General features: G+C 43.9%; 1 protein-coding gene across 1 annotated transcript in view; it reads right to left on the reverse strand.

Annotated features, from left to right (window-relative positions):
- AHRR (aryl hydrocarbon receptor repressor) overlaps positions 1-12335 on the reverse strand; it is a 457961-nt gene that overhangs the window by 31263 nt on the left and 414363 nt on the right. The window contains exon 9 of the mRNA XM_073678511.1: positions 2594-2697. Within this exon, the coding sequence (XP_073534612.1) occupies positions 2594-2697 (104 nt within the window). The remainder of the gene's footprint in view (positions 1-2593; positions 2698-12335) is intronic.

The raw sequence follows: 12335 nt of genomic DNA on the forward strand, positions 1-12335 counted from the left end.
GTATAGCTTTATTTTTTTTATTTTTAACCATTCTCTCGGGTCACACTATATGAATCCATGCCGTTTGCATGGATTTATATAGTGTGACCAAGTTGTCAAGCACTTTCCAAGTGATGCTAAAATCGCTTGGAAAGCGCTTGTCAACCCGCATGTGGAAATGCATGTGAAGAACGCTTCACATCCGCATGTCCCTGGCAGGAAAATCGCATGTACAATCTGCATGTACAATCCGCATGCGTTTTTTTCTGCCAGGGAGATGAAGAAACGCTCAGGAAAAAATCTTGAGCATTTGTGCATCATGGACACATAACCTTACATAATTTACAGAACACAGCTAATTCAGATATCAGCAGAATTCACATGACTAAGAACACTTAGAAATGATAAATACTTACAGTGGTGTGAAAAAAGAGTTTTCCCCCTTCCTGATTTCTTATTCTTTTGCATGTTTGTCACACTGAAATGTTTCAGGTCACAAAACAAAGATAACACAAGTAAACACAAAATGCAGTTTTTAAATGGAGGTCTTTATTATTAAGGGAAAAAGAAATCCAAACCTACAGGGCCATGTGTGAAAAAGTGATTGCCCCCCCCCCCTTAAAACATAAATTAACTGTGGTTTATCACATCTTTGGGAAGCTGAGTTCAATTTCCCTAGCCACACACAGGCCTGATTACTGCCACACCTGTCCTCAATCAAGAAATCACTTAGATAGGACCTGCCTGACAAGGTGAAGTAGACCAAAAGATCCTCAAAAGCTAGACATGATGCTGCGATCCAAAGAAATTAGGAACAAATAAGAAAAAATTATTGAGATCTATCAGTCTGGAAAAGGTTATAAAGCCATTTCTAAAGCTTTGGGACTCCAGCGAACCACATTGAGAGCCAATATCCACAAATGGTGAAAACATGGAACAGTGGTGAACCTTCCCAGGAGTGGCTGACCAACCAAAATTACCTCAAGAACGCAGCGACGACTAATCCAAGAGGTCACAAAAGACCCCACAACAACATCCAAAGAACTGCAGGCATCACTTGCCTCAGTTGTCAGTGTTCATGACTCCACCATAAGAAAGAGACTGGGCAAAAATGGCATGCATGGCAGAGTACCAAGACGAAAACCACTGTTTAATAATGAAGAGCTTCATTTAAACACTGCATTTTGTGTTTACTTGTGTTATCTTTTGTCTAATATTTAAATTTGTTTTGTGATCTGAAACATTTAGGCTGAGTTCAAACGATGCGTTTTTCATGCGTTTCCGCGGCGTTTTTGCAGTTGCGTAAACGCCGCGGAAACGCATGAAAAACGCATGGTAGAAGGGCAGCAATGTTCCCCAATTGAAATCCGCATGTGCTGTACACATGATGCGGATTTTTCCCAGCGTAAAAATCCGCATCACTGTATATGTTGATGCGCATTCCATGCGGTCTAATGTGCGGATGGTACCCGGGTGTGGAGGAGAGGACTCTCATCCAGACCCAGGTACCATTAAAAAAAAAAGAATAAAATAAAAAATATATATATACTCACCTTCTGACGGCAGGCGCAGCGCTCCTGCTTGGTTCCCGGCACTTCGCGGTTGAATGAAGAAGGACCTTCGCTGACGTCAGAGTCATGTGACGGGTCACGTGACGCTGACGTCGGCAGGTCCTTCAGTCTTCACTGCCGATAGCCGGGACCGAGCGAAGCAGGACACCGGGGGCCATCAGAGGGTAAAGTATATATTTATTTTTTATTTTTTGACATTCACACACTATATAAATCCATGCCGTTTGCATGGATTTATATAGTGTGACCAAGTTGACAAGCACTTTCCAAGTGATGCTAAAATCGCTTGGGAAGCGCTTGTCAACCCGCATGCGGAAATGAAAGTGAAGAACGCTTCACATCAGCATGTCCCTGGCAGGAAAAACGCATGTACAATCCGCATGTAAAATCCGCATGCGTTTTTTCCTGCCAGGGAGATGCAGAAATGCTCAGGAAAAAATCCTGAGCATTTCTGCATCGTGTGCACATACCCTTAAGTGTGACAGACATGCTAAAGAATAAGAAATCAGGAAGGAGGCAAACACTTTGTCACACTATTGTATATAAATATTATTGAAAGGCAACATACTACAGGACTCTACTATAGTTTACTTATAAAAAATGTAATCCAGTTATTAGTAATTTAATGATGTAAAAATGTCCCTCAGTAAATGAAGGGCAACAGACAGTAGGTTGGCTATTCATAGTAAAACTGTTGACTGCTCTAACCATAAAGATTATATAGTGGTTTTTGAATGGCAATGGTCGCCCAATTGCTGTGCAAAAGAAGAGACCCTCCGTTAACGTCTCTGACTGAAACTTCTGATTAACGCATGGATTACTCTGTGAAACATAACAACCCAACCAAATGTCATTTATGAAAAAAATACTTTGCAGATATACTACTTTTAAAAAAAGACACAAAAATAAAAAAAATTGTAAGTCAATCCAATCTTGAACAATATTGAAACAGCTTTACATTATACAACTGTATTGCATGACACAACTATGCTGTAATACAAGAACATCATAGTACCAATAGCCATTGGTGTGTTAATACATACATTTAATTTGGTTCTCTGTATTGTGTAACATATTTGGAAAGCATGCCCCCTGTTGGCCATTCCTTCCATTATTCTCCACATCAGTACTGGGAAACACTTTTCCTCTGTAGGGAAAAAGAAAACCAAGAGATGAGAGACAGAAGAATCAAACACAAGAACATACTATGGCATCTAGTACCTTTTGACTATAATTTACAGTGTCCTGAAGTTATTTGCTTGAAAAAAAAAGATTTATGTAAATCCACACCTCAAAATACACTCCTTACATACATCTAGTCATAAGTTGAGACTGGAACGAGCTGTAGTGATTTCCCACCCTTTCAATGTATCTGCACCTTCAGCTTAATCATCAGCTTTATATGTAGACTGGGACAGGGTCAGCAGAGAGCAGACAGTTTAAAGCAGGTTTTTGCTATGTAAACTGAGGACAGCATGAGGTAAGGGTTAAATCACTAAATTCAAAGTTGTGCCACATGTCCAGCTGTGTGATGTTGTTTACTTAGACTGAAGGTTTTATCACCTGGTGAGTATCATTGCTTTGACTAGCTGGTCCTGAACCCTGGTCCGACTCTGCCCACTGTGTACACAGAGAACCTGGTATGGGTGGGGTTAGCTTTCTGGTCCGATGGGCATCTCTGGTCTTGATCTGGTGCCCTAAGTTATCCACGCAGCGCCCCCCATTGTGCTCCTGCTGAGGGCAGAGCAAAGCACTGTAGTGTGCATGCGCAAACTTTAACCTTTGTGTCATCGGCACTCTTTGGCCTTTCCCCGTGCATGCAAACTATGGTACTTTGCTCTGCATATATACAGCATTCTAGTATGCCGTAATAGAGGGCTTAGAGGTGCTGGCCGTACTTTATATTGTAAAAACCTAGTGACAGGTTCCTTTTTACCTATATCTGTAGTTTAAAGGGGTTGTCCAGTCTAAAACGACATGTCTGCAGTCACTCTACGAGATGGCAGACTTGTGAGTCCTCACATAGTGCGCACTGTGAAGATTGTCTGGGGTGAGCGCTGGTCACGTGTCCACAAGTATGCTATGGGAATACTCCCAGCCAAAATCTGACTACACTGTTTCCGGTCTCATGCAATACACTTGCACTGAGTGTGCGGAAACAGTATAGTCAGATTTTGGCTGGGAGTATTCCCATAGCATACTTGTGGACACATAACCAGCGCTCACCCCAGACAATCTTCACAGTGCGCACTATGTTAGGACTCACAAGTCTGCAGTCTCTTAGAGTGACTGCAGACATGTCGTTTTAGACTGGACAACCCCTTTAATAGTGTTATGTGACGTGTCAGGTTCCCTTTAATTAAATGGCGGCTTCCAATGGCAGTGTGCCATCACTACATAAAGTTGGCTCCATATGGCGCAGGTGCTGGTTGTGTTACACAGCCTGCACCTGAGTGTAACTGCCACCATCAAAGTAAGCTCAGATTACAACAGGTTAACCCCTAAAATACTGTTGTTCACTGTGAAAGCAGGATTCAAACACCTCCAACATTCCAGCCATCACTCTAGAGCCTATGACCTATGGTAGCAGGTGGGGGGTACTGTAGGCTTCAGTATCTGCCATGGTTTTACTCCTTTGAAGCCCGTCTGTGGCCAGGCTTTATGGGAGACCAATAATTAGGCAATAGACTGCAGTGTCTAAACGATTGACTCAAAAATAGGCTTAATAGTATCAGTAGCTTGAGTAAACTCCACTCTAGGGTTAGCAGAAATACCACACAACTGGAAAAAAATGGTTGAACCCTAAAACTTAACGTTCACTCCAATCAGCATGAAAAACAATGAAGCCACAAATGGACAGGAGCATGTACCCATACCCAGTGGCGTAACTAGAGTTCGATGGGCCCCGGTGCTAGACTTGAACCGGGCACCCTCCCCCTTCCTGGTATGTTTATATATATACCTTCTCATTCAAAGATTTTTCTGTATTTTCATGACTATGAAAATTGTACATTCACACTGAAGGCATCAAAACTATGAACTAACACATGTGGAATTATATACTTAACAAAAAAGTGTGAAATAACTGAAAATATGTCTTATGTTCTAGGTTCTTCAAAGTAGCCACCTTTTGCTTTGATGACTGCTTTGCACACTCTTGGCATTCTCTTGATGAGCTTCAAGAGGTAGTCACCGGAAATGGTTTTCATTTCACAGGTGTGCCCTGTCAGGTTTAATAAGTGGGATTTCTTGCCTTATAAATGGGGTTGGGACCATCAGTTGTGTTGTGCCGAAGTCTGGTGGATACACAGCTGATAGTCCTACGGAATAGATTGTTAGAATTTGTATTATGGCAAGAAAAAAGCAGCTAAGTAAAGAAAAACGAGTGGCCATCATTACGTTAAGAAATGAAGGTCAGTCAGTGCGAAAAATTGGGCAAACTTTGAAAGTGTCCCCAAGTGCAGTTGCAAAAACCATCAAGTGCTACAAAGAAACTGGCTCACATGAGGACCGCCCCAGGAAAGGAAGACCAAGAGTCACCTCTGCTTCTGAGGATAAGTTTATCCGAGTCACCAGCCTCAGAAATCGCAGGTTAACAGCAGCTCAGATTAGAGGCCAGGTCAATGCCACGCAGAGTTCTATCAGCAGACACATCTCTACAACAACTGTTAAGAGGAGACTTTGTGCAGCAGGCCTTCATGGTAAAATAGCTGCTAGGAAACCACTGGTAAGGACAGTCAACAAGCAGAAGAGACTTGTTTGGGTTAAAGAACACAAGGAATGGACATTAGACCAGTGGAAATCTGTGCTTTGGTCTGATGAGTCCAAATTTGAGATATTTGGTTTCAACCACTGTGTCTTTGTGCGATGCAGAAAAGGTGAACGGATGGACTCTACTTGCCTGGTTCTCACTGTGAAGCATGGAGGAGGAGGTGTGATGGTGTGGGGGTGCTTTGCTGGTGACACTATTGGGGATTTATTCAAAATTGAAGGCATACTGAACCAGCATGGCTACCACAGCATCTTGCAGCGGCATGCTATTCCATCCGGTTTGCGCTTAGTTGGACCATCATTTATTTTTCAACAGGACAATGACCCCAAACACACCTCCAGGTTATGTAAGGGCTATTTGACCAAGTAGGAGAGTGATGGGGTGCTACGCCTGATGACCTGGCCTCCACAGTCACCAGACCTGAACCCAATCGAAATGGTTTGGGGTGAGTTGGACCGCAGAGTGAAGGCAAAAAGTGCCAACAAGTGCTAAGCATCTCTGGGAACTCCTTCAAGATTGTTGGAAGACCATTTCCGGTGACTACCTCTTGAAGTTCATCAAGAGAATGCCAAGAGTGTTCAAAGCAGTCATCAAAGCAAAAGGTGGCTACTTTGAAGAACCTAGAATATAGGACATATTTTCAGTTGTTTCACACTTTTTTGTTAAGTATATAATTCCACATGTGTTAATTCATAGTTTTGATGCCTTCAGTGTGAATGTACAATTTTCATAGTCATGAAAATACAGAAAAATCTTTAAATGAGTAGGTGTGTCCAAACTTTTGGTCTGTACTGTACTGTATGTATGTATGTGTATGTATGTATGTATGTATGTGTGTGTATATATATATATATATATATATATATAGTGCCTACAAGTAGTATTCAACCCCCTGCAGATTTAGCTGGTTTGATAAGATGCAAATAAGTTAGAGCCTTCAAACTGCAAACGAGAGTAGGTTTTATGAACAGAAGCATAAATCTTACAAACCAAAAAGTTATGTTGCTCAGTTGAATTTTATTAAATTTTAAACATAAAAGTGTGGGTCAATTATTATACAACCTCCATGTTTAATATTTTGTGGAATAACCCTTGTTTGCAATTACAGCTAATAATCGTCTTTTATAAGACCTGATCAGGCCGGCACAGGTCTGTGGAGTTATCTTGGCCCACTCCTCCATGCAGATCTTCTCCAAGTTATCTAGGTTCTTTGGGTGTCTCATGTGGACTTTATTCTTGAGCTCCTTCCACAAGTTTTCAATTGGGTTAAGGTCCGGAGACTGACTAGGCCACTCCAACACCTTGACTTTTTCCCTATTGAACCAGGCCTTGGTTTTCTTGGCTGTGTGCTTTGGGTCGTTGTCTTGTTGGAAGATGAAATTACGACCCATCTTAAGATCCTTGATGGAGGAGCGGAGGTTCTTGGCCAAAATCTCAAGGTAGGCCGTGCTATCCATCTTCCCATGGATGCGGACCAGATGGCCAGGCCCCTTGGCAGAGAAACAGCCCCACAGCATGATGCTGCCACCACCATGCTTGACTGTAGGGATGGTATTCTTGGGGTCGTATGCAGTGCCATCCAGTCTCCAAACGTCACGTGTGTGGTTGGCACCAAAGATCTCGATCTTGGTCTCATCAGACCATAGAACCTTGAACCAGTCTGTCTCAGAGTCCTCCAAGTGATCATGAGCAAACTGTAGACGAGCCTTGACATTACGCTTTGAAAGTAAAGGTACCTTACGGGCTCGTCTGGAACGGAGACCATTGCGGTGGAGTACGTTACTTATGGTATTGACTGAAACCAATGTCCCCACTGCCATGAGATCTTCCCGGAGCTCCTTCCTTGTTGTCCTTTGGTTAGCCTTGACTCTTCGGACAAGCCTGGCCTCGGCACGTGAGGACACTTTCAAAGGCTGTCCTGGCCGTGGAAGGCTAACAGTAGTTCCATAAGTCTTCCACTTACGGATGATGCTCCCAACAGTGGAGACAGGTAGGCCCAACTCCTTGGAAAGGGTTTTGTACCCCTTGCCAGCCTTGTGACCCTCCACGATCTTGTCTCTGATGGCCTTGGAATGCTCCTTTGTCTTTCCCATGTTGACCATGTCTGAGTGCTGTTCACAAGTTTGGGGAGGGTCTTAAATAGTCAGAAAAGGCTGGCAAAAGAGATCTGTAATCCACACATGTGAAGCTCATTATTCTTGGTGCCTGAACTAATTCTTAATACTTTTGGGGGACCAAACAGAATTCTTGTGGTTTGAGGGGTTGAATAATAAATGACACTCTGAATTAACTTTTAACGTTTTAAAAAAAAAAAAAAAAAATTTGCTGCAGTGCATTTCCCACTTCCAGGCTGATCTACAGTACAAATGTCACAATGCCAAGTTAATTCTGCATGTGTCAACCAGCTAAATCTGCAGGGGGTTGAATACTACTTGTAGGCACTGTGTATATATATATATATATATATATTAGTGCCCCTGAGGGTTCAGTCGCCACAGAGGTACTGCACCTCACCCAGAAAAAGTGCACCCTATTGGTTTTATATTCACAACCATGACCTCAGAAGAAAAACCCTTTTGGCGTGGCAGAAGACGTGGTCCAGCCCCAAGATCACCTATGCCCTGCAGCCACGCCCAGGGTCTACGTTGAGGGTTTGCTGACGGGTCCCTCATGCTGCTACTTGTTGCACCTGTTTAAAAGTAAAATGGACGCCCGGTTACAGCATGAACTGTAACCTGTTACAAGAAATGTTTCTGAAAAGTGTTTTACAATGTGCGATAAATGTAACCTGTAACGTTGAAGTGATGTGCCTCCCATAAAGGGAAGAAATGTTGTGTTTTACAATCTTATATGCGATGCATCTAAAAATTTGCATGGCAAATATACCCTGTTTTACTTTGTTCCAGCCCGCGGACGTGCTGTGTTTTACCAGGGGGGAGTGTGGCGCCCCTGAGGGTTCAGTCACCACAGAGGTACTGCACCTCACCCAGAGGTGTGGTGTCTCCTACTCTCAGGTAAGGAGGGAGTGCTGCCCGGAACCCCAACACCTGCATCCAACACTACACTGCTCCAGGCCGGCTGGAAGGGCAAGATGCAATGTGTTTTCCTGCTGAGCCCTGTCCCTGGCTGGAGTGGGGGGAACCCAGAGGTAGGGAGAACCAGTAGTGGGTGTGGGTGGAGGAAGCAGTTCAGGGGAGCACTATAGTAGTAGGTACATATAAAGGGAAGCCATCTTAGGGTGGCAGGACAGTAGTGAGAGGACAGTTCAGAAAAACAGTCTGGGAGCAGAGTCTCAGTAGGAGCTCTGCTCCACAACTAGGGCCTAGTGTCAGAGACCCAGGAGGGGAGCAGGGAGTAGGCTCCGTTCTGTTGAAGGGAATCCTAGGGAGTACGGCGAGTGCAGGACGGCACCCGTACGCCCCGCATCTGTCAGAAGACAGAGGGATCGTAGGCCGCAAGAAGGGGACCGGCCCCTGGTCCAGCCGTGTTACTCCAGGTCTCGGCTGGGAAAACCGGAGGCTTCTGGCTTATATAGTCAGTTGCTGAAGCCGCATTCTAATCCCCGTGAGGGTCAAGCAGGTCCGGGAACTCCGACGCACAGGAGGGACTTCAGAGCACCCGAGCGGGATTGAGAGTGGGCAGCGCAGGGCAGGAGGGAGAAAGACCCAGCGTGAAGTCGGTCTAGCTAGGAACACAAAGTGGGGTTCTGTCAGGTACGCCTAACCAGCCTGAGGAAGAACTGAGCCCCTGCCTGGTGAACGCAGCGTGACGTGGGAGGCTGACACCTGTACAGTGCACCAGTGGAACAGTCATAATAACTGTGAGTAAAAACTCTGATGACTGCACCGCACTGCCTCCGTCCATTCTTTAATCTGCGCTATCGTTCCCTCTCTGCACTACAACGCCCAGCCAAACCACCATCTTCCTACACTGCCCTGGAGCTAGCTCTACCTGTGGAGAGCCACACCATCCCTGCTGCCGTAACACCAGCTCCAGAGGACTGCTCCGCAGCGGCGGCACCCCTTAGCCGCATTCCACAGGTGGCGTCACGAACAATCCCAAAAACCTCATATAAAAATATTCCCCTTTGCACTGACCGCCCTGGGTCACGGACCGGGCCAGCCACCGTGATACTCCCCTACCGGCATACACAGAGGCCCGGCTGCCGAGTACCCCACGGCCCTGGGGGGCGCGTCATATATATATATATATATATATATATATATATATATATATATATATATATATATATATATATATATATATATATATATATATATATATATATATATTCCCACATGCTGGGTAATATGTCCCTTATCGTGGGCCTCATCCTTATATATATCCCCCATTCTGGTATACAGTTATATGAAAAAGTTTGGGCACCCCTATTAATCTTAAGCTTAATGTTTTATAAAAATTGGTGTTTTTGCAACAGCTATTTCAGTTTGATATATGTAATAACTGTTGGACACAGTAATGTTTCTGCCTTGAAATGAGGTTTATTGTACTAACAGAAAATGTGCAATCTGCATTCAAACAAAATTTGACAGGTGCATAAGTATGGACACCCTTATCATTTTCTTGTTTTAAATACTCCTACCTACTTTTTACTGTCTTACTAAAGCACTTTTTTTGGTTTTGCAACCTCATTGAGCTTTGAACTTCATAGCCAGGTGTATGCAATTATGAGAAAAGCTACTTAAAGTGGCCACTTGCAAGTTGTTCTCCTGTTTGAATCTCCTCTGAAGAGTGGCATCATGGGCTCCTCAAAGCAACTGTCAAATGATCTGAAAACAAAGATTATTCAACATAGTTATTCAGGGGAAGGATACAAAAAGCTGTCTCAGAGATTTAACCTGTCAGTTTCCACTGTGAGGAACATAGTAAGGAAATGAAAGAACACAGGGACAGTTCTTGTTAAGGCCAGAAGTGGCAGGCCAAGAAAAACATCAGAAAGGCAGAGAAGAAGAATGGTGAGATCAGTCAAGGACAATCCTCAGACCACCTCCAGAGAGCTGCAGCATCAACTTGCTGCAGATGGTGTCACTGTGCATCGGTCAACTATGCAACGCACTTTGCACAAGGAGAAGCTGTATGGGAGAGTGATGCAAAAGAAGTCGTTTCTGCAAGCACGCCACAAACAGAGTCGGCTGAGGTATGAAAAAGCACATTTGGAGAAGCCAATTTCTTTTTGGAAGAAGGTCCTGTGGACTGATGAAACCAAGATTGAGTTGTTTGGTCATACAAAAAGGCGTTATGCATGGCAGCAAAAAAACACAGCATTCCAAGAAAAACACTTGCTACCCACAGTAAAATTTGGTGGAGGTTCCATCATGCTTTGGGGCTGTGTGGCCAATGCCGGCACCGGGAATCTTGTTAAAGTTGAGGGACGCATGGATTCCACTCAGTATCAGCAGATTCTTGACAATAATGTTCAAGAATCAGTGATAAAGTTGAAGTTACGCAGGGGATGGATCTTTCAGCAAGACAATGATCCAAAACACCGCTCCAAATCTACTCAGGAATTCATGCAGAGGAACAATTACAATGTTCTGGAATGGCCATGCCAGTCCCCTGACCTGATTATCATTGAACATCTGTGGGATCATTTGAAGAGGGCTGTACATGCTCGGCGACCATCAAACTTAACTGAACTGGAATTGTTTTGTAAAGAGGAATGGTCAAAAATACCTTCATCCAGGATCCAGGAACTCATTAAAAGCTACAGGAAGCGACTAGAGGCTGTTATTTTTGCAAAAGGAGGATCTACTAAATATTAATGTCACTTTTCTTGTGAGGTGCCCATACTTATGCACCTGTCAAATTTTGTTTGAATGCAGATTGCACATTTTCTGTTAGTACAATAAACCTCATTTCAAGGCAGAAACATTACTGTGTCCAACAGTTATTACATATATCAAACTGAAATAGCTGTTGCAAAAACACCAATTTTTATAAAACATTAAGCTTAAGATTAATAGGGGTGCCCAAACTTTTTCATATAACTGTATGTTCTTTATCCTGGGCCCCATCCTGGTACATGTCACCCATTTTGCCGCTGTTTTTTAATGCATAGAAAAAATAAACCATTATACTCACCTTCCCTCTGCTCCCCTGCCACACGGTGTCCTCTTCTGAAGCCGGCAGCTGACTTCAGGGTGAAAGTGATGGGAGCGCATGACGTTACCCCCAGTCATGTGCTCGCCAACGTCAGCTGCTGGCCGTGTATTGCCATGCACAGGTCTGTGGGCCGCAATACACTTCAAATGGATGTGCGTCTGAAGATGCACATCCAGTTGAAGTTTCTGCTGGCGTCAGCGGCCCCTCATGCACACAGGCCTGGTCGCCGTTGCGACCTCTGCCACTCGGTCATTACACCCCTACCCATACCTAGAATACCAAGTGCGTGTGTAGAAATGCACTTACAATACCAGTAGAGGTGTGTGTCTTCACGACACAAGATTAGGACTATAGACATCAAATGACATGCATTTCCAAAAGAGTGGTATTAGCCACCCTAGCACATATACAGCATTCCCTCTAGGGGACTAAACAGCACAGTAATAGACTTAAACAAAGTTATCTATATAGACTATGAAAAAATCAACAATAGCACAGCTGAGCGGCACAGAGATAAATTGGGTCTCTCTTACCGCTCCGGTCGTGTTATCATCATTTAGAGGTACAGTTTGCATCAAAGTGGGACCATGATGAGTGGTCATCCAGGTGTAGGGATCAGCTCCTATCCTTATTATACCCTAACAGGGTGAAATTTCAATTTCTTATGTCCTAACCTTGATTACCAATTCCTTGTAAGGGAACCCCAAAACTAGAGCCTTTCCCGTTTACTGCAGATATCTCCCCGAGGTTCGCCATTACTTCTCTGGAGTTCACTAACAGTTTGGCCAATGTATTCCAATGTCCAATCCACATTAGCAAGAGACCTAATAGACAATTCCTTTGGTACAGCATTTTTATTTTTTTTGCCACTGACATTGCTTTTGCTAGTC

The sequence above is a fragment of the Phyllobates terribilis genome, unplaced genomic scaffold (genome assembly GCF_046119375.1).
Source record: "Phyllobates terribilis strain yellow unplaced genomic scaffold, ASM4611937v1 Scaffold_4__5_contigs__length_816908805, whole genome shotgun sequence".
Lineage (NCBI taxonomy): Eukaryota > Metazoa > Chordata > Amphibia > Anura > Dendrobatidae > Phyllobates > Phyllobates terribilis.